The following is a 26,871-nucleotide window of genomic DNA, read 5'->3' as shown; positions in this document are numbered from 1 at the left end:
GCGCCGGCCAAATATACCTAAACTGCGCAGTGACACTCCCCTGCATCAGCTATGCTCATGGATGACTCAACTCTGTGGCCGGCTAAGGTAAATATAATAAAGTTTTATCGCGTTAGACACGTTTATATCACTAAATAAGATTAGTAATGTCTATGGCCTATGACTTTGCCTCAAAAAATCTACTCTAATAAATATACTGTACATATTTTTACACAATGTTTTCACACACATGTTTATTACACAATTTTTTATCACTGCTATATGTTGCTAGTGGTGCATTATCATACTCCCCGACTCCCATAAAATCGTCTTTGTGCATGCTTTACAAAATACTTGGAAGCTCGACATGACAGTTTGGCATTTCATGCACCACATGCTCTGAGTTGGACGCTCGCCACTGTGTCCGAGGGCGTCTGCTAGCTGGCGCGGGTGCACGGAGCGGGCGCACGCACGCGGGTGCCCTTGTCACAGGGCGGACACGCTATACATCAAAAATCACTTGCGTTTCTATGTGTGAACGGCACGTCTGTACACGCGTCATGCGTCGTAGTGTAAGTTGCTTAAAAACAGTACTAAGCGGCCGGCAAACGGCCGTCAATCTGCTGTCGCGGGGCGAGGTAATTCGAGTCGGTGCGGGGCGGTGCTTGGCTGTACTGTATGATAATACTATTACTTATTCTGTGCCTTTGTAGATAACATCCGTCGCATGCGTCCGCGTCTGTTAGCGTTGCTCATACTATTTTGCGTTAACCAGCTCCGTGCAATCGCGCCATCTAGCGGGCGCTTTAAAATGACTGATCTTTATCATCTTCAAAATCTGACCGCGAAAAGGATATGGATATTCCCCAAATTACATTATCCACCTCATAACCTGATCGCTCTAGCTAGAGCTAAGATATACAGCTTAAGGATTTGAAATATCACCATTAACTTACTAAGTTTAAGTTCCTTGTCAATATCCCTCGCGATGATGGGAGTCACAGGGCTGATGCGCAGCACCTCTTTAATGACCGCCTCCGTGTACACCAACTTCGCCATGTCTTCCTTGCACAAGTCCGCACTGGAGCCGAGGACTGCCATTATTCTGTAACAAACAGAGGATACCTTCACCAAGTATTGGCTGAAGGGTCTCAAGTCCCGGCGGTTTTGTCACCAGCTTCCTGACACTGCGGGGTTGCGTAACGCATCGCAGCTATTATGTGTTTTGTAGGCTTAAGATATTTTTTTAGATATTATGATAATTATCTATGGGCCACTAGTTGCCTGAAATAAAGATTTTCATTTCATTTAAGCTCCAACCCAGTTAATTTGACGTCCTGATAACGTCTACTCTTTCTCTCTCTTCTCATAGCCGATTTCGACTACAGCGACTGCATTATATTCCTTAGGTGCGGGAACTAAGCTGGCCCGCCCGCTCGTGCGCTCTCATGTGACTGCAGTAGTCAATCAGCAGTGACGTCAGCGACGTCATAATGACGTATAAATGCTACCTGGGAATCTTCGCCTGCAGTACTCGTCCGCACCAAGGGCATTACAAGACTCCATATACATAGTGATAGCATTACTTCTCAGTAATTCTACATTACCTTAAATCTACCCAACCCTTTGAGAAGATATTCAGCGACATGGCCTGCATCAGTCGGATTCAGACGACACTATCCCAGGTAGCATTTATACGTCATTATGACGTCAGCGACGTCATAATGATGTCACAAAGTTACGTCATTATGACGTCGCTGACGTCACTGCTACCTGGGAAGCATTGCTGTTGCAGTATTGGTTCTATGAAGAACTTCTATGAAATTATGACGGTTAAAATAACACTTGCACAGTCTGTGCCGAGTTAGCTTGATCTGACTCTAATAACTTTTGATTGAGTGTGGTCACGTAGAATCCACTATTGCCTTGACCCTGCCTAATGGAGTCACCTGCGTGAATCAGGTTTTCATGGCAGACGAAAAGGCAAATTCGACTTATAGTAATTCGTGATATGACGACCAATGTTAAAATGAAGAGCATACATTGGGTGATTTTACTGCTATAATGTAGAAGGTTTGATACAAAAATAGGGGTAAAACTAGTTTGCGGTCATAAACTTTTGTATAAATCAATCCCCTTAATTAAATGGATAAAAAATATGCTGAGAATTAAAAAATAACATTTCATTTGCCCTCATATTAAAAGATTTTGGAGGCTAAAATATCGCCTTTTTATTAGCCAGATAAAAACATGGTTTAACATTTAAAAGATAACTTATCGTCAATAGTCAAGTTAAATCTTTGTAAATTTTTGTATGTGAGTATTGGTTCGAAATGAAAGTGATAAAATCTGTAGCTTGTAATTGGTTCAGTAAGTGTTATCAAAATCGAAGTCATAGATATTTTATTTAGTATGGATTCCGAAATATGGCCACCATGTCACAAAGCTGTCGAGAGGCAAGGTCGAATTGCGCTTTAAAGTTTTAACCGTAGACAAGTTATCAGTAGGTATGTCACGTGTCAGGTTTCGCAATGTTTACAAAAAAATTATCCTGCCAGTGTTAAATAACAAATTCGTATCACGGTTTATTAACATAATCAGATATTTTTATTTGTCACATTAGCGCAGTATAAATTTTAATGTTAAAAAAGAGTAAGCGTGGATTTTAACATACCTAAGGTAGTTTATTGGCATACCTTAGTAAAAGAAACAACTTAAGGAAAAAACACAATTAATTAAAGATAAAGGCAGAGAACAGATGGTCTCCTCTCTAAAGATCGATATCTTCCAGACACCTTTTGAATAGCGGAAACGGAGAGTTTAATCAAAAAGTTAATACTTCTGTTAATGTAGACTTTTAGGGTTTCTTTCTCTTAGGTAAATCTACTCTTGGAGCTATTTGAATCGTCGTCTAGAGCTTCCTTATCACTTTATGATATTAACGGACTGTCTCTGCTGCGATAGGTTACGAAGGAATTCAAAGCGTTTCCTTTGAGCTCTATTATCTGACTAATGGAGATGGTCGAAAAAGCTCTTGGGTAGGCACAAGGTAGCTCTTGAGGGTGTGATTACACAAAAGATCTCGATGGGTCGAAGTTTATCCGCAAGGGTCAACCGAAATAATAAGATAACATAAGCCACTTACTCTTCATAAATCTTCTCTTGGATATCCAAATGTGTCCCAACGAGCACTAGAGTGGAGATGAGAGCTCTGGATGACGTATCATGTCCGGCTGCGATGAGGGTATCCAGCTCCTGTTGAATCTGATCGTCTGTGAAGGAACCGTCTTCGGCCAGGTCGAGAAGGAGGTCTAGGAAGGCTATGAAGCGGCGAGCTGCGGGATAATATACATTTTGCGGATTAGAAATAATAGATTGGTAATGGCACCTACCTGTAAGTTGTGCGACTTTCACACTGAAGGTTGCGTCTGGATCCTCGCGAGTGAGTGAGAGATCAAGGACATTCATATATTGTGCTCGATCAAATTTATGATGGCCGTGATTTGCCGCTAGACGCGCCGCCGGTCGCGTGAGTTTAGTCCTCGGCCGAACCCCTGGTCGTAACGATAAGTTTCTAGGAAGTTATGTACCTATCGATATTTGGTAAAGGAAAAAACATAAGGAAGAGAGTATTAATAAGGTTTATTCTATGTTGTGCGCGGTTGTGTGTCGGGTGCGTGATAATCTCATACTTTGAATGGCCAACCGCATAGGTAAATGACCCAGTCATGAGGCCAATTCGAACGTAAATTAATTAGTTTTATAACATTATTTATTTCTTAATAAAATAAGTTGTGCATACTCGTAATAATTAGAAGTGCAAACTTATTGTAAGGTATTTTATTTTATTTATTTACACAAAGGGTACATGCTTACAAACAAAATTTATGCATCGCCAAACTGTAACCAGTTTGTTGGCGATTGAAGCGCTCAATAACAAAAATGGAATCATGCACCTGAACAAAACAATTAGCAGCATAAACACTAATCCTTATATATAATATAAAAACTATATATAATATTTGAAATCTATGCATGTTTTAGGGTGGGTGAGGTGTATCATATGTGTATCAGTTATAATTTTAGATTAAACCAAAAACAGACTTACATGATGTGTTAGCTAGCCTTGCTTCTTGGCGTTCCTTTCTTCTTTTGTATAGAACCTGAAATGAATATTAAGAATATCACGAAAGTTTTCAGAAAAAATATATTTTGGGAATGATATTCAGGGGAACTCAATTGTGCACGCGGTCGAATGCTGATAGCAAACCTGCGGCACCCCACCTAAGGCGCAGTCAGCACTCGTTGGTGGTTTTGGACGGTAGTCCTCTGGTTAGTCCGTCATCCCCCCTGGTTCCCCTGGACCTGGTGGCATTATTTCGAATGCAACCGTCGCTCTTATTCCCTTGCTTATAGAGCTCAGTATTATCAAGCAAGTGAGTTAGTAATTTGCGTAAGCTTATTAGGTAGTTAGTACAATTTAATGCATTTTAGAAAGCCGTCTGGATTTTTGACATTGAGAAATATGGTCGGAAAACTATTCTGGCGGTGGCGCCGAATATGACTTATGTTACTTAATATGATATATGACATTTTAAGTCAAGAAAATTGTTCATTAAATTAAGAAAATCATGGGATATCTTGTCATGGAAAAATAATTTCTAATCTATGTAAACGTAGTGTTAATGACCCCTCGTTATTCCGTCTACGATCTAAAAGAAAGCGAGTCTTGTTTCGCTTTTTATACAGGATACTTTACAATGCAAAAAATCAAGCAAAATAAGGAAAAATATATCTACAAAAAATCCAATGGACTTTCGGAAAGATCGTTGGCCTCTATTCGTTTTTTGCCCGATCAAGGTTGCCTTGCCACTTCGTGAAAATGTGGGCGTTTTTTGACATATTACGGCGACCGATCTGGCTTAGTCGGTAAAGTGACCTTGCGTATGAAACCGATGGGCCTGAGTTCGATAGAATAATTCAAGAAGAAGGTTTATATGTATAATACATCAGCAATGCACCCGTGCGAAGCCGGGGCGGGTCGCTAGTACTAAAATATGCTTAAAAATTGAGACCTAGGGGCTCCGAAACTCCCGAAAACATATCGCGCGAGTGACTACAATAATAAATATTAAATAAATAAATAAATATTATAGGACATTCTTACACAGATTGGCTTAGTCCCACGGTAAGCCCAAGGAGGCTTGTGTTATGGGTACTCAGACAACGATATATATAATAATATAAATACTTAAATACATAGATAACACCTATGACTCAGGAACAAATATCTGTTCTCATCACACAAATAAATGCCCTTACCGGGATTCGAACCCAGAAATACGTTATACAATACGTGAGTCAAACCGTATAATTAGTTTAGGGAGGTTCGATAAATAATCATAAATTATAACTTTACTATAGTCCGACAAGAAAGTGTAGAAAATTATTGAGCGCGCCACTTCCTATGTAACTGTACATTACATTTTTGACGTAAAATGCTTAACATGTCAACAATTTAGTATGGAAATTTTTAGTTCCACTTTATTCAATTTCTACTATTTTATGTCGCACTTTATTTGAACTACATTTTTTTTTTCGTAAAGTTAAAGTTTGACTGTCTTGTTTTACAATTATGATAATATTGATGTAACAATAATATTAGGATCATGAATAACTTTTTCCGCTCTCAAAATCGGATGTAAACAAACTAGAGGTCACTAGAGGTGAATTAGTCAACATTACCAACCGACGAAAAAATAATAATTTAGCACCGGTTTTTGACTACCTACTAAATCTTCTTTATAGGTCTGTTGTTGTGACCTACTCGTAAGTATGACGCATTCGCGGGCTAGACACTGTTTAAAAAAAACCAACTTAATGCGAGTCGGACTCGCCCACTGTGGGTTCCGTACAAATTTACCTTTTTTTACAAATTTCTAGTTTTCTGATTTTTTCCTGTATTTGTAGTGTAAGACGATATTACTTGCAAAATTTTAAAGTTCTAGGTCAACGGGAAGTACCCTATAAATTTTGATTCCCTTGAGAGTGTTTGATTTTTTTACAACTTCATGGGACTATAAGATCTGAGTATATGGTTTAAATTTCAACTCGATACCTTTACGCGTTCCCGAGATAAGGGGTATAGGACAGACAGACGGATGGACGTACGGACAACAAAGTGATCATATAAGGGTTCCGTTTTTTTTTTCTTTTGAGGTACGGAACCCTAAAAACACTTAAGTAGAACAAGTTTAATTTCATCTTTCACGTATTTTGAAGCATGTCAATGAACATTTTTTGTTGCCTTAATATAAATAGCACTTGTTAAATAACACTTTTACTCCGTAAAATCATTAGAAGTACTAAGAACTTGCTGTTGATAGCGGGTAACAAAAAGGTCCATCACTACCACCACTTTGTCGGGGACGTGACGTAGGTATATGGCAGCTACCTTAAAACTGCAGCAGAAATCTATATACCGTTGAATTTAAAGCTGACTTATCAAACGTTATCGGCTTCTTAGCTTTATCGGAAGTGCGTCACCACTGCGTCACCTACCAGACACTTTAGGAATGCCCCTTTATATGACTTAAAAAAATGCAAAAAGCTAGGGAACTTTTACTGGAGTAACAACTTATTTAGTCCGCTTAGGTGATCAAGAAGTTGGCTGTCGATTTTTTTACTTACACTTCTAGACATGTTGTGAAGCGTAGCCATGGCATCATTTTCCTTCTGTTTCATCGCCGTGAAGCGGTAAATGATGTCGGGATGAAGCCAGAAGCTAGCCAGCCTCTGCGCTAGCAAATCAAACCCTGTCTCCACGGCTTTCTTGTATTTGGTGTCGATGACCGATCTGTCGTCCAGTGATATGCCAATAGCCGTCTCTGCAAACATGCAAGAGCTTCTAAAACTTGAGCCAGCAATGCCGCTTGCCGATTAAATATGGCCACAAAATTGTTGCCTGAATACTAGTTTTAGCAGCTAGCATGAAGAGGGATAAAGACAAAGAGCAAAACAATGATAACTTACGGCACACACTCTCCAAGGTCCTCTCAGTCAGATACTCTGTAGGGTCAAAAGGACCTGTGCCAGCTACAGCTTCTAAATCTTGAGCCAGCAATACCGCTTGCCGGTTAAATATGGCCACAAAATAGTAGTCTGAATACCAGTTTTAGCAGCTAGCATGAAGAGGGATAAAGACATAAAGAGCAAAACAATGATAACTTACGGCACACACTCTCCAAGGTCCTCTCAGTCAGATACTCTGTAGGGTCAAAAGGACCTGTGCCAGCTACAGCTTCTAAATCTTGAGCCAGCAATGCCGCTTGCCGATTAAATATGCCCAGGAATCCGTCAAGTACGTGCTGACTGAATGTAGGGTTCAGTAGTTTGCGGTTTCGCTTCCATGTGGGCACTAAAAGCAAAATGGGTTAAAAAAAATCTAAACTTATTATAATGACCTTATTATAATAACAATCCGAACCAGGATTTTTTTGTGAATAGGTTAACAGCAATCAGCATTTAAAAAGCAGACACTGACTTAAAATTATAAATCTAGCTTTCAGTAAAATCGGATACACGATCCGATATTTAATTAAACCATTTTTTCTAGTCTTAATGTGTTCGACATATACCTGTAAATATTGCCAAAAATATTTTTTATACTAAGTAGGAAGGGGAGACCAAGGAGAGTTGACACAAATTTTACTTTTTCTGCCACAACTATGTTGTATTAGAAGCTAGATTTACGAAGTCTGTATCATCTGATAGTAAATTTCATAACCATTTACCACCCAAAACAGAAACACCATATTGAACTTGGAACTACATATTTAAAACATTTATTTTTTGCATCTATCTGACCTGTTTCAACTCTCCTAATACCGAGGTAACTTGAAATGTTGGTCTTGGTGTGATAAGGGCACAGTTTTTGCTCTTTCAGTATGGCGTAAAGGGGCCCACTCACTACCAGTCCGCCTTCAGTCTCTGATCTTCACCCTTCTATTTTAGCTACCTAAGTAAATACAATATATGCATGTCTAGTTTCATGCTTTCTTCAGAGATTAAACTTTTGAAATTTGTTAGGGGAATGAGCCGAATTATAAGTTGTAATAATTCTTACCATCGGCAGTGATGAGGCCATTACCGACCCAACTGGAGCCCATCTTGTAAAAGTAACTCTTCTCTAAACACGTGTTCAGCGCTGTCATGGCGTCGTCTGGGTCGTTGATAACTACAAATATAGAAATATTAATGTAACAGTTATAGTTGGTCAAGCAAATCTTGTCAGTAGAAAACGGCGGCAAATATAAAAAAAACCGGCCAAGTGCGAGTCGGACCCGCGCACCGAGGGTTCCGTACTTTTTAGTATTTGTTGTTATAGCGGCAACAGAAATACATCATCTGTGAAAATTTCAACTGGTTAGTTATCACGGCTGATGAGATACAGCCTAGTGACAGACGGACAGACGGACAGCGGAGTCTTAGTAATAGGGTCCCGTTTGTACCCAAAGCGGTACGGAACCCTAAAAATGTAGGCGCGAAGGGTTGTCGTCCCATAGTAAATTTGAATTTCGCGCCTTTTTCTACTGACAAGATTTGCTTGACCAACTATATTTATGATAATAGGGTTTATATACATTTAAAACTTCCGCATTATGAACACATACTGAATCATAACTTATGGCGAGTCTGGCGTGTATTTATTGTGTGAACTTCACAAGTATTTACAACACCATCCGCCATCCGCGAACAACGACCGTGTAACCTGCCGGCCTAGCCAAGGTGACAATCGCTATCGCTTGCGACAGTGACAGTTGCGTTTCGATCGCTACGGAGCGTAAGCGATTGGCATGTTGGCTATGCGGCCCGTGTCGGTCGAAACATCGAAATAAAAGGTAAACAATATAAACAACTTTGCGATAAACCCGTTAGTGCACCATTCAACCCGGGGTTAACCAGTTAAACAGTTAACCCAGTGTCAAATTGTACTGGTAACCAACTAACCATGGTAACTCCAGGTTTAACCCGTTAACCCCGGGTTCGTGGGATGGTGCAACTGGTGCTTACAAATTAAGATTCATATAGAGTTTTGAATGATTCTGCGTCGAAATATCGGGAGCTCACAAATAATACAAAAGGTAATCACGGTCTATACGCATCCCGGTCAATATAAGTCTAAGATTCATATTTATAACAACTTGAGAAATCTCTAATGAATGTTTCGGAAACCTCGAGAATTTTCTGCAAATTCCATTGCTAGTTTACATATGTGTATTGCACTTTAAGATAAGATAAGAGAATTATTTATTTGCTTAAACAGGGTGATTGTGATTTTAGAATTAGATGTATGTTAATTAGGACAGCTTAGACAATTTAATCCCAAGAATTGGCACATCTCTATTGAAAATGTTTTATTTAAACATCGAAATAATGAACACTATAGAATAGATGGGACCGTGGATACGTATTATTAATTTATTACTTACGGAATATCACGGTAGGTCCTGCCCAGAGAGCGATGACGCCGCCTGCCTCTTCAGCCGCTATGCTTGCATGTTTGACATTCTCCCAGAATCCTGGAACAAACCATTATTATCACTGATGGGAAAGAAAGCATAGAAGAATGTACCACACGGTAGCTATAAAGTATTAAAAAAACTATTATTCTTAAGAAATTTAGCCTATAAACTTTTTTTTTATACCACGACGGTGGCAAACAAGCATACGGCCCGCCTGATGGTAAGCAGTCACCGTAGCCTATGGACGCCTGCAACACCAGAGATATTACATGCGCGTTGCCGACCCTTTAAAAACGTGTACACTCCTTTTTTGAAGAACCCCATACTGTAGCCCCTCGGAAAAACCTCGGCAGGGAGCTCATTCCACAGCCGAAGCGTCCGCGGGAGGAAATTCCTCTTAAACCGCGACCATTTAGGTTCTAGAGCAATGTTAATAAATTAATTATTAATAATAATAAATAAACCTAGTAAGGTACCTATATGTAGTCCAATTAAAAAATTGACACTATAGTTTGTTCTGTACTCTGTATGTAGTTCAAGAAAGAAAGTACAGATAAAAGTGAGAGCGCAACAAACTTCAGTTTGGCGAAAATGTTGTATAAGTACCTAATCCTGAGTGTTTAAAAAAAAACATTTATTTAACAGCGCAATTTGTACATATTAATTTGACAACCATCAGATATTTCTACTTACATACATATATATTAAAACTGCGAAAGTACAGTCTACGGGTCTAATTTAGATTGCAAAGATTTGACCCGAGCGTTATATAAACTGAAATAAATGTCATATACTAAGAAAAATTGATCGATTGATTGATTGTGATTGATTGATTGTTTGATTGATTGATTGTGTATTTTCTGAAAATAATTTAATTTGTTCTATTACTTCTAACAAGCGTTATATCACAAACAAACATTGCAAGTAAAAAAAATACACCATACACGCATACACCGCATTAGGGAATGCAATCCCGCATGAGGAATTCAATCCCGGTATTTAGCGGGATTGTCAGTCTCAGTCTCAGTCCCGCGGGATCCTGGTATTTGCGGGATCCCGCAAGTTACTATAAAATTTAACGAATTGGTACTAAATTTGAAGGTTTAATAAAAAAAGTAAACAATATTTAGAAATAGTACATTGTGTATTATGGGCGGTAAATAAAAATATACGAACGAGTGTGAACTGAAGGCTAAAAACACGATTTCATCATTCCTGTACTGTGGCACGCCAAATGTTCCTCACAAGTCTCATTACACTTGTGAGAAAAAAAGAGGAAAAAAATAAAACTTCTGCTTAATTACGGTACACGTAAATTTTGGATTTACGGACCGCATCACCTAGCAAGTGTGACGTAAAAAAACACTACAACTCCAGGTCTAAATTTACGATTTACGGACCGCATCGCCTACGTGAATAGGTAACACCTTTTACGAGCAAGTGAAATGAAAAATTCTTTATTCAACTTCTTAAAAAATAAAAAAATAAAAATACGCCCCACAGTTTTATTACTGTTTGACACAACTTTCATTTAGCACTCTGCGAATCTTCCGCCTTCAAAAAATACTTTCACATAGCGTAAATTTCCTACTAGGTACTGTTGCTGTACTGCCAGTACTTGGAAACTCTTTATACACTGTCTCCAACATACTTAACAGTATGTACATACAAGCAAAAATATTTTTTCATATAAATAAATGTTTATTTTTGAATATTTAATCAAAACAAATATTACTCAATTCACAAGACAGCAAAAAATAGACAAATTCGGGCGAAATTCCCTTCCGTGCAGGGACCGGACAACCCTTTCCGCGATAAAACCCTTTCAATGGGCGACACTTAAACACGGCTAACACATTGAAAGACTTTCCCTTTTGAACTGCAAGCCCATTCATACCCTTACCTTTGACTAACCCTTACCGAAAAGCTAACCAAAAATAAGGCTAGCTCTTAATAAGGGTTACCCTTATCTTTAAGCGCTTTTTATAAAGGTTTCCCTTCGCGTGAAAGAGACAGGATTAGTATATATCTACGGTAGTGTATGAAAAGGAAAGAAAATACGTGCCTAGTCAAAGAACGCCGCCGTCGCCACCGAAGATCGCTCGGATTCGAAGTAATGTGTGTTTTATGAACAAGGTAGACGACTTAAATTAGCACGCTTATATGCTAAAAGGGAAGCCCTTTATAAGGCTAACCCTTATAAGCAATATGCAAGGTGTTGGTGAGCGGATGATAAGGGTTTTGTAAGGGTCTTTGGGCTACCGATTACTCAAATGTGGTAGCTTTGTATAAGGGGTTTTAAAAGCAAAACAAAGGGTTTCGTCTGGCAAAGGGTATGGTGAGTTAAGCCTTATGCAATACCCTTATAAAACCCCGATAAGGGATAGCGGGCCGGTCCCTGCTTCCGTGTCCTATCCCCCTTCCTCCACAGATGCATCTAGGCACCGTGAAGAACTTTCGCCAGTAGGAGACATGTTACTTGTACTTAGTAACACGTAAGAACCACGTCGCTCCTCAATCCCGCAAATCCCGCGGGATCCCGCTTAATTTACGCGCGGGATTAATCCCGCAAATTGCGTACGGGATCCCGGTATTTCGGGATCCTGGTATCCCGGTTTTGCTTTCCCTACACCGCACATGTTTATCAGTCGCCTTTCGGTGAAGGAAAACATCGTGAGGAAACCGTACTAATCCCAATAAGGCCTATAAGTTTACGAACGAACTAGTTTAGTTTCAGAACAGTCAGATGGCAGTCGCTTTCGTAAAAACTAGTGCCTATGCCAATTCTTAGGATTAGTTTCCAAGCGGACTCCAGGCTCCCATGAGCCGTGGCATAATGCCGGGGCAACGCGAGGAAGATGATGATTGAATTTACACACTATATATAATTCAGCCGGGCTAGCACATGATTGGCGCGAGATTATCTCGCCGCGACATAGACTACCCGTCCCTCTTTAATTCATACAGTTAGTAAAAGACGGGTAGTCTATCTCGCGGCGAGATACTGTCGCGCCAATCATGTGCTCGGCCTACAGGAACGAAACGAAAGCTTCCGTTTTTTAAAAGATTTTCTTTACTTAAGGTCTGTTTTTTTATTCCGTAGACTAAAATGACGTTTCATGTGTTCGTGACATTTCTTAGTACCACATGAAATGTCAAAAAAAATAGAATATAAACTAACCGCTATCATACATGGTGCATGTTGTCATACGATCGAAATTTTTTTTTAAATAAAGATAAAATAAACTCACGTTCACTCCCCCCAATCAACTTATACACATGCCCAACAATCGGCAACCTCCCCTCAAACGTCGGCACCAACGCAGCCAGCTCCAAATACCTCCTTCTTCTCATCTGCACCAAATATAAAATCAACACAAAACAAGCCAGCAGCGGTAACACGACTACAGATAACATGTTTAAGGCAAATTTGGATGATTACTGGATGGCTTTGTCGAGTTTTCCTTATATATGGATGTGAAATTAAACCGATATTGTTCATTTGCGTAGCAGGTTTTGTGAGAATGAAAATTTTACTAAATTAGTTCCCGGCAAGCTCGGCCGAATTGCGACTTCCCATACAAACGTAGTTCCGCTTTTTAAAACTACGTGCTGGATTGTAATGAAACTTTGCACATACAATGACATGAGCACCCGGTGGTATCGTTGAAAGCGAACGCAGCCTACGCGCATGAGGGTAGACCGAGCGCGGTCTACACAACTTTGACACCCACCCGCTATCTTCAGTTTCCCGTGAACAAGATGCATGTATCTGCGTCGAAATATCGGAAGCTCGAAAACAATACAAAAGGTAATCACGGTCTATATCCCGGTCAATATAAGTCTAGCAAAAAGCTATACTTAACTTAACACCACCGACGCATAAAGAGGGGTGTTATACGTTTGACGCCAATGTCTGTCTGCGGTATCGTAGCTCTCAAGCGGATGGACCGATTCCGATGCGGTTTTTTACGTGAAAGCAAGTTTGCTTGCGGTGGTTCTTAATAGCTATTTTTTATAAAAATCGATTAAACTTGTAGAGTATCAGCACTTTTCCAAAATGATGTAAAGCACTTTTGGCATATAATGGATTTTGTTAGCATAATGCGTAGGTAAGGACAGTGGGGGGAAACTCCTCCTTTCGGGCAAACTCGGCTTCGCTCGGCTCAGCATTGCTCCGAGCAATTGGCACAACTTGACGTCCCTTTGCGTGCACGACCAAAGATAAAATAATGACTTGAATTTTGACAACCCTAGAAAGCCAAAAGGGATAGTGCCATTAGAAAGGAATAGCATGATTCGACCCTGAATCGCTCTCAAACTTCGGGTTTGTAGGAAGTGTCCTTTCTGTACGGTAGTATTATTACTTAAGCAGGTAAGTTTTTTATTTTATTTTATTTAATAGTTATGTTTACAAGTTATATCGCTAGCTGGTTTATTGCGCATATGCACGTTGGTGAACGAAAAATAAGTAAATTATTATTTTGTTATGCCGTGTTCCTGCCAAGGTTGCCAGAGCTCAACGAGGGTGCGGAGTGTTAGGGTCGGCAACGCGCATGTAACTCCTCTGGTGTTACAGGCGTCCATAGGCTACGGTGACCGCTTACCATCAGGCGGGCCGTATGTTTGCTTGCCACCAACGTGGTATGAAAAAAAATTAACAAATCATTAACCGTGCTCTTTTGCTGCATAATATTCTATGCTCATGTAGAATATAACCATCAACATACAAATCCACGCGTACGAAGTCGCGGGCAACAGCTAGTTACATTATAGAATTACCTCGAAGAGTATTAGTTAGTACAGTCAGCGATAAAAGAATGTAGCAAAAATGAAATTTATGCCAAATACATTCCTTTGTGAAACTGCTGGTAAGTATGTAGTTGAGGTTAAAATATTGAGTTTGCCTATAAGAAACTTTATTTCATAAGAAATTAATTAATTGTACATTAAATGTATGCATTTTTATTAAAGAAAGTTCGGAAAATATCCCAAAATCGGTCAGAGATCCAACATCTATTTACGAGGTAATCTTGATAATAAATTATATACCTATATTATTATACAGTACAGTACGGTACAGTAACTTTGTGTGATATAAAATGATTGGATTTTCCTCATCATTGCTTTTAGTAAAAGGTTTGCAATACATTTATAAGCAAAATTTCGAATAATCTCTCACGAATAACTCTATTGGTGCCGTCGTACCGTAAACTTTGTAGGTTTTTATGATGAAGAGGCAAACAAACAGACGAATCGTCTGTTGGTAAGCAGTTACACCCATGGACAACTGCAATATCATTCATATTATTCTCTATTATTATTACTAATAACTTATTTTTTTGTCTGACATTTTTATACTTTTATTTTAATTTTATAGGTTTTAATGACATGCACATTGAGAGTCAAAGAGTATTGTACGCCAAATTCAGGCTGATTGTGATGTAACCAAATACTAACCCTACCACCATTTATAACCACTCACATTCAAACAATAAAAATTTGTATTTGTATTTGTATCAAAGTGGACGCAAGTGCGTTGCCAGCGTCAAATAGATTAGATTAGATTAGATATATTTATTTCACAACATATGATTACAGTACAAATTACTTTAATGTCAATTTATAAGAATCTACATTGTGATCGTCAGAAATGAACCACAACACCATCCACCCAACCAGCCACCCAGCGACCCGAAGCCCGAAGTGGATCTTGGCCTCCGATACTAGGTTTCGCCATTCGTTCCTATCCTGTGCGATCCGACGCCATTCAGCCGCTTGGATGTCACATAGGTCCTTCTGGACCTCATCGATCCACCGGTACCTAGGCCTTCCGACCGGACGTCTCTCAGCGTCAAATATCAACGGTCGAAATTTCAAATGTCGTAAGGGACATAATATATGGCCGTATGTTCCTTACAACATTTGAAATTTCCACCGTCGATATGTTAGAAGGTCGTATCAGTGCGGAAGTGCCTCGGGCGAGAGTCCGTTTCACAGTTTAGCTGTGCGACGTAGGAAATTTCTGGAGAAATGCACAAAATACACACAAATAATAAACTGAAATAGATGTCATATATTAAAGAAAAAGTGACGAAGCCCTCCAGTGGTGAAGGCTGGATTCGAACCGGCGTCTTTAGCAATCCGGCCTTGAACCCCTAAGCCACCCCGCCACGGAGGAACCGGTCCCAATTTCTCGACTATATGCCATCTTACTAAGACTAGGCGTCTTTGACCAACTCTAAGGCCCGGGTCTGCAACAAACGCCGTAGGTCACGTCCGGCGTGACGCTCTACGCGACGTACGAATGCTTATGATTCCGTACAGCGTCACGCCAGACATGACCTACGGCGTTTGTTGCAGACCCGGGCCTAAAATAGGAGACCATAGCCTAAGAGCGAGCAGTACGCGCTTGCATCTTCTATACGAATTCCTTCCTTTACTTAAAAAAATATATACAATAGGTATTTAATAAAATAATTTGATTTGTTCCCAAAGTTGTGTACACACAAATATTTTTATCAAAGAAATGGACAGTTATATCGCCCGCGTCAGCGCTGCAATAGCAACAGCAACCGCAACCGCCATTCGGATGTAACCTTAACAAACAACAAACCCAGTTAATTAATACATTTTTTTAAATCCATTATTTGCAAACTTTTCCTTCTTTGCGTAGACGTCATAAAAACGTAATTTCGAAGCATGGATTTGCATGAGGAAAAAGGTGTGACCAAAAACCGGTATGCCTTTTAATTTATGCGGAGTTGAGTGATACACGCAGTTGAAAATAAGTGTAATAAATATTTAAGTAACATAATATTATTGTTAAATCTTACATGACATGTTTAAAAGGATTTTTTTAATCTGTTTTCCATAAATATTGGCGGGTAGATCCTTTTGTACGTTATAAACACAATATCGCCGTATGTCCTTAAAATCTTCCATTGAGTTACGAGCTCTTTAAACCAGCAATTTATTTTCACCTCAGCAGCTCAAACAACAACAACATTCCTCACTCCAGGGAGTGCGAGTGCGACTTTCCTCACTCCAGGGAGTGAAACAAAGTAGCTTTTTAATTTAGTGAAGGCCATGAACTGCCACTTCATTTTTTTTCTCTGTTCGCCGTTATAATATACTATTACATTTGAATGTTTGCGGATGTCTATTAATTACTTAAATAATGATAAACGAACATTAACTTTTTTGCAAATTTTTATAACTTTCTCGGTAATTCTCATCCAAGAGAATGTTCTCGAGAAAGTGCGGAAATTTCCAAGAGAAGGAATTCCCGAGAGCGAGAACATTCTCGCTGGCACATCTCTAAACAAACCTAACCTAACCTATCTATAGGATAACCTGAGGAAAATCCTGAAAAGTTAACGGTTTCAGAATTATGACTAATAATTACATTATGACTCAATAATTATGTCAAACAACGGGACCCCAATATCACTACATCTTATAAAACAAAGCCCCGCGCCGCGTCTGTCTGTGTGTATGTATGTTAGCGATAAACTCGAAAACTACTGAACGAATTTCCATGCGGTTTTCACCTATCAATAGAGTGATTCTTGAGGAAGGTTTAGGAGTTAAGGTTTTGTGTAACCCGTGCAAAGCCGGGGCGGGTCGCTAGTCTTAAAATAAATTTGTCATTTTTAGGAATACTTCCACACTTTGCCATTACAAAGTTTCTGCAGAGTCAGCTTGGTCCAAATTCATTTATTTCGTTGGTTTTAAGATTTACTTTTACGAACATAATATTGTCTTCGGTTACCGCGATAGTTACTCATGAAATAAAACTATGGAAACGGATTATATCGCGTATATTGAATTTATAATACATCCCGACGTTTCGAACCCTTTACAGCGTTCGTGGTCAACGGGTGACTGAGGAAAAATTACAAAGTGCAGAAATACCCACATACTAAAATAATGAACAATCATAGACTACAAACTTTAAGGCTGGTTGTACATGCAAAAACGGTTCATAAGGCTAGTTAGACACTACAATTATTTTCAAGTAAAGATATATATTTATACGCGATAAAAAACAATGGATGGATGTTTTACGAACATTTTAAAACGATTTCCGCGGTTCACGCTAAGCCTTCCCAATGTTATGATATCCTGGAGCTTTTCCTAGATTTACTTCCTAGCAGGGACCGGACAACCCTTTCCGCGATAAAACCCTTTCAATGGGCGACACTTAAACACGGCTAACACATTGAAAGACTTTCCCTTTTAAACTGCAAGCCCATTCATACCCTTACCTTTGACTTACCCTTATTGAAAAGCTAACCAAATATAAGGCTAGCTCTTAATAAGGGTTACCCTTATCTTTAAGCGCTTTTTATAAAGGTTTCCCTTTGCGTGAAAGAGACAGGATTAGTATATATCTACGGTAGTGTATGAAAAGGAAAGAAAATGCGTGCCTAGTCTAAGAACGCCGCCGTCGCCGCCGACGATCGCTCGGATTCGAAGTAATGTGTGCTTTATGAACAAGGTAGACGACTTAAATTAGCACGCTTATATGCTAAAAGGGAAGCCCTTTTATAAGGCTAACCCTTATAAGCAATATGCAAGGTGTTGGTGAGCGGATGATAAGGGTTTTGTAAGGGTATTTGGGCTACCGATTACTCAAATGTGGTAGCTTTATATAAGGGTTTTTAAAACCAAAACAAAGGGTTTCGTCTCGCAAAGGGTATGGTGAGTTAAGCCTTATGCAATACCCTTATAAAACCCCGATAAGGGATAGCGGGCCGGTCCCTGCTTCCTAGGATAACTACACAAAAGCATCATACCGGCATGGGCGGAAGGAATGTCAGCTTTATGAATATTGGCGTAAGAGTGATTTTAGAAGTGTAACTAGGACTAGTAATGGTTTTTTGAAGTGAGGCGTAAAATACTAGGTACTTCGTTACAACTGCCAAAGTCGTCAGCTATAAAATACTAAGCTATACGGTATTCTGCAGACTTTAAACTTTTATATTTGGTATGTCATCAGATTTTTACGAACTATCGTATTTTACGACGTGATCATTCATTTGTTTCATCTAAAAGAGATGAAGACGAATGAGATGTTGGCAATGAGAATAAAAGAAAATCCACGGGAAAAACGATAACGAGTAAATTTTACGACATTGAAAGACAAATCCATATTGGATTTTAACTGTAGTTAAATATAATATTTCACAGCTTGCACGAATTAATGTGCTAAAAAGTTATTGGCAAAAATAGGTAATTTGACCGTTACGTCACATAATATATGTGTCTCATATTATAAATTCCATAGTAACTAATCGTTTTGACACTTCAGAAACTTAATTGAATGCGTTTTTTTCTGCCAGTTTCTGCATTAGTGCGACAAGCGCCTGAGAGACAACATGAGAAAAAGATTGCACGTGGAGAAATATCAGTTTTTATATATGGGGACCGTGGGGCCGGAAGGTTCTGGAGTGGCGTCCGCGTACCGGAAGACGAACTGCCGGTAGGCCTCCAACGAGATGGAGCGACGACCTGGTGAAGGTCGCGGGAATTCGGTGGTTGCGAGCGGCACAGGATCGGTCGGAGTGGCGAGCCTTGGGGGAGGCCTATGTCCAGCAGTGGACGTCTATCGGCTGACATGATGATGATGATGATGATATATGGGGAAAGTTCTTTATTTCTCTACTTGTGAAATCTTCCAATAAATTTCTACTACAGTCCGGTTTTCTCACGATGTTTTCCTTCACCGAAAAACGACGCAAATATCAAAATGATATTTCGTACATAAGTACCGAAAAACTTATTGTAGGTACATAAGTACCGAAAAATTTATTGTACATAAGTACCGAAAAACTTATTGTACATAAGTACCGAAATACTTATTGTTACGGGCCGCAGGGTTCAAACCCGCGACCTCCGGATTGAAAGTCACCACCAACAGCGCACGCACAGATTATATAATTGATATGTACTTACAAATCATACAAAAGTTAATTATTTCACTTTCCACATGATATCAGCATGTTACAAATACAATGTTGCGAGCTGGCAACATCGAAAACGCTACGTAATAATTCAACGCATGTTGCGATTCATTATGTTTTGAACGATGATTTCAGAAGTAAAGATAGGCCCGTTCTTATAATTTCGACCGAACATTCTCGTTTGGTGTGCCTAGGTGGAATGCTACAACGCGGTTGGCGAAGTTCGCTTCACGCGCGCGATTGGTCGCAACAGTTGCGTTAGGCAGCACGATTGGCTCGAATTCGTGCGTGCCACCCAAAATGACACCGCTGAACTGGCAACATTCTCAGTGCCCGTAAGGCCAGTATTTACGAAGTAATATACAGGACGGTGGCTAAAAAATAAGTGCATTACTGTTACCAGGGAGGTTTTGGAATTATACTGAGCAACTTTTACTATGGGACCAACCACGAAACCGCATTTTTTTTTTTTACCCTCCCATAGAAAATGGACAATGGAAATGTATGAAACAGCCAAATTTTTTTCGCAATTTCGTGGTTTGTCCCATAGTAAAAGTTGCTCAGTATAATCACAAAACCTCCCTGGCAACGGGAATGCACTTATTTTTTAGCCACCGTGTATAAGTCAATGGTTTTGAAAGACGCCTTTTAGCGTCGGCTCGGGTCAATTTACATGGGCTTTATAACTCAATGGCGTTTATTGATTCAGACAGATGGTGTTAGATGTAGTGTAGCTTTGAAAACAGTAGGGGAAAAATTGTCTACACATCATTAGTCATATTTGGGCGTTTTCTACAATAAATATTGAAAACCTGATTCTTTCAAATCTGGACATTCTTGGGCTCATTCTACTCATGCTATACAGAACAAAGTGAGGTAGTGTCAGTAAATAGGTCTTATTTTCATAGAAAGTTGACCCTGCCTTTTAAGCGGATCGTCGCGGATGAAGCGGATGAGCACAGATATTTGTTCCCGAGTCATGGATATTTTCTATGTATAGTATTAAATTTGTATATAACATTTAAAACTTTAGCGTTTTGAACACATATTAAATCACATTTACAATCGGGTCTATCGCGAATTTATTTTGTTACCTTTATTTACCGACGTTTCGACACAGGTTTCACTGGTCGTGGCCGCGGCTAACTGACGTCCCAGCAAAATGTCAAAACAGAGATTTGTGTGACCATTTTGTGTGTGTGATTTGTGTGTGTGAGATTTGTGTGTGGTCACACAAATCTCTGTTTTGACATTTTGCTGGGACGTCAGTTATCCGCGACCACGACCAGTGAAACCTGTGTCGAAACGTCGGTAAATAAAGGTAACAAAATAAATTCGCGATAGACCCGATTGTAAATGTGATTTAGTATTTGTATATTATATATATATCGTTGTCTGAGTACCCACATCACAAGCCTTATTGAGCTTCCAGGGGGACTTAGTCAATTTATGTAAGAATGTCGCTATAATATTTATTTATATTTTATTTTATTTATATTGTCACACTGTGTCATTGCAATGCCATGCAATGTTAGCTTGGTTTGATTCTAAAAGTCATAAAAATTTAGAAAGACTATTCCACCTTCGGCGTGACATCGCCATGTTACAAATACAATGTTCCGAACTGGCAACGTCGAAAACGCTATGAAAATACAACGCATGGTCGTAGTAACTATAGCTTTGAAAATAGTAGGGGGAAATCTTGTATAATCCTTGTCTATTTGTGCATGCTCGGAGCGTTACAATTACTTTACCTACTCAATTCAGTATTCAGTCATTTATTGCCTTCATAGGTACATAATAAGATGTTACATAATAATTTTGATCAGCTATGAACCCTGTAGGGCACTGCAACTTAATACTCACTAATTAACTACATTCTTATCTACGTAACTTACTAACTAAGTAATTAGTAATAAGCTCAATTACTAGCGATAGTTAGGGAGACCGAGGTGAGCTGTGACAGAGGAGAGTTGTCACATCGTCGATTGTTTGAAATCTATTAACTAATTACGAGCTCGCAATAGCGCGCGTTTGTTAGTTCAAATAATTACTAGCTAACAAAATCGCACTATTGCGAGCTCGCTAACAGTTAAGTTTCCAAAAAATCGACAATGACAACTCTCATCTGTCACAACCTTTTTTTTTTTTTTTTTTCAATTTATTTAGGTAAACAAACAGCCACTACAAGTAATACATATTATACTAATTACTACAATGTCTACAATATGTGTGGCCCACACCGCTTACCACTAATTAACATGAATAATGTTTATTCAGAGTCAAACTAATCACCGTCAAGTCTTAAGGACTACCGGTGTCGACAACAACATAGAATGGTTGATTATGCAAAAATATGTTGGGTAGGTACTTGGAATACAGTGTAAGAAACTAAAAGAAGAACCCTTGGTACATTATTAACTCTTGTTCTTGCGTTTCTTAGCGTACTGTTTCATAAAGCATTACTGTGACTTAAACTGCCAATAGCATTTCTCGTCTTCTTGGTACATTATTTACTCTCACATTGCTCGTTTTCGCCCTTTTATGGACCATTGGGAATGACAGTAGGGCAGGGACCGGCCCGCTATCCCTTATCGGGGTTTTATAAGGGTATTGCATAAGGCTTAACTCACCATACCCTTTGCCAGACAAAACCCTTTGTTTTGGTTTTAAAAACCCTTATATAAAGCTACCACATTTGAGTAATCGGTAGCTCAAATACCCTTACAAAACCCTTATCATCCGCTCACCAACACCTTGCATATTGCTTATAAGGGTTAGCCTTATAAAGGGCTTCCCTTTTAGCATATAAGCGTGCTAATTTAAGTCGTCTACCTTGTTCATAAAGCACACATTACTTCGAATCCGAGCGATCGTCGGCGGCGACGGCGGCGTTCTTTGACTAGGCACGTATTTTCTTTCCTTTTCATACACTACCGTAGATATATACTAATCCTGTCTCTTTCACGCAAAGGGAAACCTTTATAAAAAGCGCTTAAAGATAAGGGTAACCCTTATTAAGGGCTAGCCTTATTTTTGGTTAGCTTTTCGGTAAGGGTTAGTCAAAGGTAAGGGTATGAATGGGCTTGCAGTTCAAAAGGGAAAGTCTTTCAATGTGTTAGCCGTGTTTAAGTGTTGCCCATTGAAAGGGTTTTATCGCGGAAAGGGTTGTCCGGTCCCTGCAGTAGGGTGCCCGTGGACCATTACGAATGAAGCTAGCTCTTTAATTTTCACTTAGGTAATATTAGAGAATGTGAAAACAAGATATTTAGTAATTAGGTAATGTATTAAACAAATACAAGAAAACAAGACAAAACGTTAAAAAAAAACCGGCCAAGTGCGAGTCGGACTCGCGCACGAAGGGTTCCGTACCATTACGCATAAAACGGCAAAAAAAATCGTTTGTTGTATGGAAGCCCCACCACTGAAATATTTATTTTATTCTGTTTTTAGTATTTGTTGTTATAGCGGCAACAGAAATACATCATCTGTGAAAATTTCAACTGTCTATCATGGTTCATGAGATACAGCCTGGTGACAGACGGACAGACAGACGGACGGAAATCGGAGTCTTAGTAATAGGGTTCCGTTTTAAGCCTTTGGGTCGGAACGCAATAATGCATAGACTATAAGGGGCTACCTGAGGTTTTCATCGATTTTTGACAAGTTTTGAAGCGTATCTCCTACTTTTGCACTACATATAGAATTATAAGACAAGCGGCTATCGGTTCTTCAATCTTTTATCTCCATTTTTGTCTACCGACTTGTGAAAAAAATGAATACTTTTTTATTTATGATTGTTTTAAACATTGTCTAAAACAACACTTTTTTCGTATCTCGATTGATGTGAAAGATCTTACTTATACGAAATCTACATATTTGGGTTCGTCTTAGACGTCTCTAAAATTTGTCTAAGGTTTTAATTTTAAACTAATTGACACAAAAGTTATGGCCAGAAAACCAGTTTTTTGGCCTAAAATTGTTCAACTTTGATGCCAAATATTTCGAAAACAATGAACTTTGAAGTAACTATACTATATTGCTAAAATCCGTTGATGTTAATATGATAAGCTACAAAAAACATTAGAAATCTAAGGGATTCAAATCGAAGGTCATTGGGGCATGGGATCCCCTTAACGACAAAGTATGGGAGTGTTACTATAAGCGCCAAATTCCTATGAAATTATGTTTATAAGGCGCTACCACACTTCGTCACTGCCAAATTGATGCAAAGTTAGCTAGAAACAGTCCTTTTTGGATTTTTAGCTAACTTTTGCACCATCTAATAAACTCCTAAGACTGATTGCTCCTTCTGACCCGAAAAGATTAATGTCAGGTAAACGTAAACGTCTCAGACCGGCACTTAAGGCTTAGGGGTGATTGCAGACACCTGAGGCGAAACGGCACCATTTAGATTTGTTTATGGGCATTTGTTGTCCGGATTTCGGGAGGTTTAGGGTAATGGCTACTATGAACCCTTTAATAGAAGTCAGGACTCCTAGTATTGACAGAGCAGAAAATAGGTAAATATTTAAGTGTTTCAGGGGACTAGCCGAGACCGAGAGAAAAAAACGATAGAATACATTTTAATTAACATTCTCGTTTAATATCTTTTTAAATATTGATCCTAGCGAAAAAGTGTATAAAATCTTTCTTGTAAACAATTTTATGTAGATTATACAAGGACATTTTTTTCCGAAATTATCGTTCGTAAACCGTTTTTACAGACAACCATTTTTTTATAAAAAAAAATTGGATATTTGCCCCTGACGCTGAACATTGATATAAACTTATTAATCGTATTCCCTTTGTATTACCTATAAAATTTAACCAGCATGTAATTTTGTATGTTTAACCGCAAAAAAATATGTTGATTGCGATTCCAAATCAACCTGATTTCACAATGTGTGTTGTCTGTTATGCGTAGGAACAATCAGAGAACACATCAGTGGTACATCCAGCTGCGGGTTCTTGTTAGCGAACTGTTTGTAGTCTGAATCGATTTTAGAAAAAGACGTTTATAAGAGACGGGTACGGTATTACTCTCTGATAAATTGAGCCTAATTTTCTCGTTATATTTTCTTTCACCGATAAGTTAAATACTGTCCCAATCCGCGTAGATATATATATTGATAAATAACAGACATTGCAGTCAGTCGTTATTAGGGTTCCGTACCCAAAGGGTAAAAACGGGACCCTATTACTAAGACTCCACTGTCCGTCTGTCTGTCTGTCCGTCTTTCTGTCACCAAACTGTATCTCATGAAAGTCATGAACCGTGATAGCTAGAAAGTTGAAATTTTCACAGGTGATGTATTTCTGTTGCCGCTATAACAACAAATTATCACAATTTATCGTTCCTAAAAATTAACACCATACCATGCCGTGTAAGCATTTTCATTTAGTCTAAAAAGAGCATTCCGTAAATCCGATAAAATAACTAGTCGTGTCGTATTATTCCATCACGTCTCTCTTGGTTGGAGCTATATTCTGAGGCTACGTAACTAATGTGACTGAGAAGAGTATAGTCGTGTCGTAATCGTGCCGTATAAAAATGTGTTAACATGAGGGCTGTCCTGACAGCACATTATTCCATCACGTTTCTCTTGGTTGGAGCTAGATTCTGAGGTTACGTAACTAATGTGACCAAGAGGAGTATAGTCGTGTCGTAATCGTGCTTTATAAAAGTGTGTAATCATGCGGGCTGTCCCGACAGCACATTATTCCATCACGTTTGTCTTTGTCGGAACTGGATTCTGAGACTACGTGACTGACGATGACGTGACCGAGTAGGTATAAATCTTCAAATCCGAGGCGCATAGCGCGAAAATCGGAAATCACGGTCGGTTGGGACCCCAGGGTTTGAAGGTCAGGTGGGCAAAAAATAAAGTTTATCAAACTATATCGTGTTACATATCAAATGAAAGAGCTCATTGTGAGAATCTCAAATATATTTTTTTATAATTTTAAGATAAATAGTTTAGAAGTTATTCAAGAAAATAGGCAAAAAATGACCATTCACCCCCCCCTTTATCACCGAAACTACTGTGTCAAAAATTTTGAAAAAAATACACAAAATAGATCACCGGAAAACCTATTAGAAATGTGCAGTCAAGCGTGAGTCGGACTTAATTACTTAGCTTTTGATCCGACCCCTACGGGTTTTTTAAAGACATTTCACTTAAAAAATACATTGTTTAAATTGTGTAATGTACGGAACCCTTGGAACGCGAGTCCGACTCGCACTTGGCCGGTTTTTGTTCTATAGTCATACTTGCTTGTTATCTTGCATGGCATCTCTGTTTTATTGATCAATAAAGGGATTCGCTTAATAGAAACACAGAGGTCCAATATATTCTTATTTTCCTCGTTTTACCGCTTTTTTTGTTTGGACCCTATGGGGGTCCGTGTGGGTTGAGTAATCTTATCTCATTATTTAATACAAATACAAATACAAATTTTTTATTGTTTGAATGTGAGTGGTTATAAATGGTGGTAGGGTTAGTATTTGGTTACATCACAATCAGCCTGAATTTGGCGTACAATACTCTTTGACTCTCAATGTGCATGTCATTAAAACCTATAAAATTAAAATAAAAGTATAAAAATGTCAGACTAAAAAATAAGTATTAGTAATAATAATAGAGAATAATAATAACAGGTCAATGTCATGCATACAGAAAAGTGGCAACACATAATTTTCATAATTTTCATTTATGGGAAAATACCTCGCATTTGACCTTTTAACCTAGCTTGCTTGCTTGAAGCAATTTTTCATTACAACGCACGACAAGGTGGCATGGATGTCGAGGTGCTTGAAAATGCCAAGGTATCCCTTAGGCGTTCTAAGGTATACCTAGGGGTGACCCGCATCTGGCAGAATATTATTTCTCAGAAATACACTTCGCATAACACGTATTGCAGAAAACTTTTAGTCGAATGTTACTTTCGCATAAATATACTTGCCATAATAGTCTTTTCGCATAATATTCATTTAGCAGAATTTCCTAAGTGGATTAGGTTAGGGTTTTCTGCCAAATAATATTATGCGAAAATAAATTCAGCAAAGTAATATTATGGGAAAAGCAGTACTAAAAGAGATGTATAATGACCATTATTAAGAATAGGAGAGGAAAAATGATCGGCCACCTGATACGACACGACCAATTCATCAGGAACGTCATAGAAGGGAAAATAAACGGAAGGAGAGGTAGGGGAAGGCCAAGAAAAAGTTATATGAGCCAAGTAAAGGAGCATGCAGGGGCCGTGTCGTACCAGGATACTAAGGGGCTGGCTTCGGATCGACCAAGGTGGAGACAACTCCATCACGCTGCACCGACAAGAGCCCACAGCTCTTAAATTGAATGAATGAGTACTTATGCCAAAAGTATTTCTGCCAA

At 38.9% G+C, this 26,871-nt stretch overlaps 1 protein-coding gene across 1 annotated transcript in view; it reads right to left on the bottom strand.

Annotated features, from left to right (window-relative positions):
- LOC134750792 (cytochrome P450 4C1-like) overlaps positions 1-26,871 on the bottom strand; it is a 44,714-nt gene that overhangs the window by 3,885 nt on the left and 13,958 nt on the right. Inside the window, exons 2-9 of the mRNA XM_063686036.1 lie at positions 9,471-9,560; positions 8,105-8,215; positions 7,184-7,396; positions 7,012-7,140; positions 6,670-6,866; positions 4,088-4,142; positions 3,125-3,314; positions 936-1,084 (exon numbers count right to left, since the gene is read on the bottom strand). Of these exons, the coding sequence (XP_063542106.1) occupies positions 936-1,084; positions 3,125-3,314; positions 4,088-4,142; positions 6,670-6,866; positions 7,012-7,140; positions 7,184-7,396; positions 8,105-8,215; positions 9,471-9,560 (1,134 nt within the window). The remainder of the gene's footprint in view (positions 1-935; positions 1,085-3,124; positions 3,315-4,087; positions 4,143-6,669; positions 6,867-7,011; positions 7,141-7,183; positions 7,397-8,104; positions 8,216-9,470; positions 9,561-26,871) is intronic.

This window comes from Cydia strobilella, chromosome 20 (assembly GCF_947568885.1).
Source record: "Cydia strobilella chromosome 20, ilCydStro3.1, whole genome shotgun sequence".
In the NCBI taxonomy this organism is placed as follows: Eukaryota; Metazoa; Arthropoda; class Insecta; order Lepidoptera; family Tortricidae; genus Cydia; species Cydia strobilella.
Note: the sequence above shows the minus strand (reverse complement) of the source record. Positions and strands in the feature narration are given on the sequence as shown.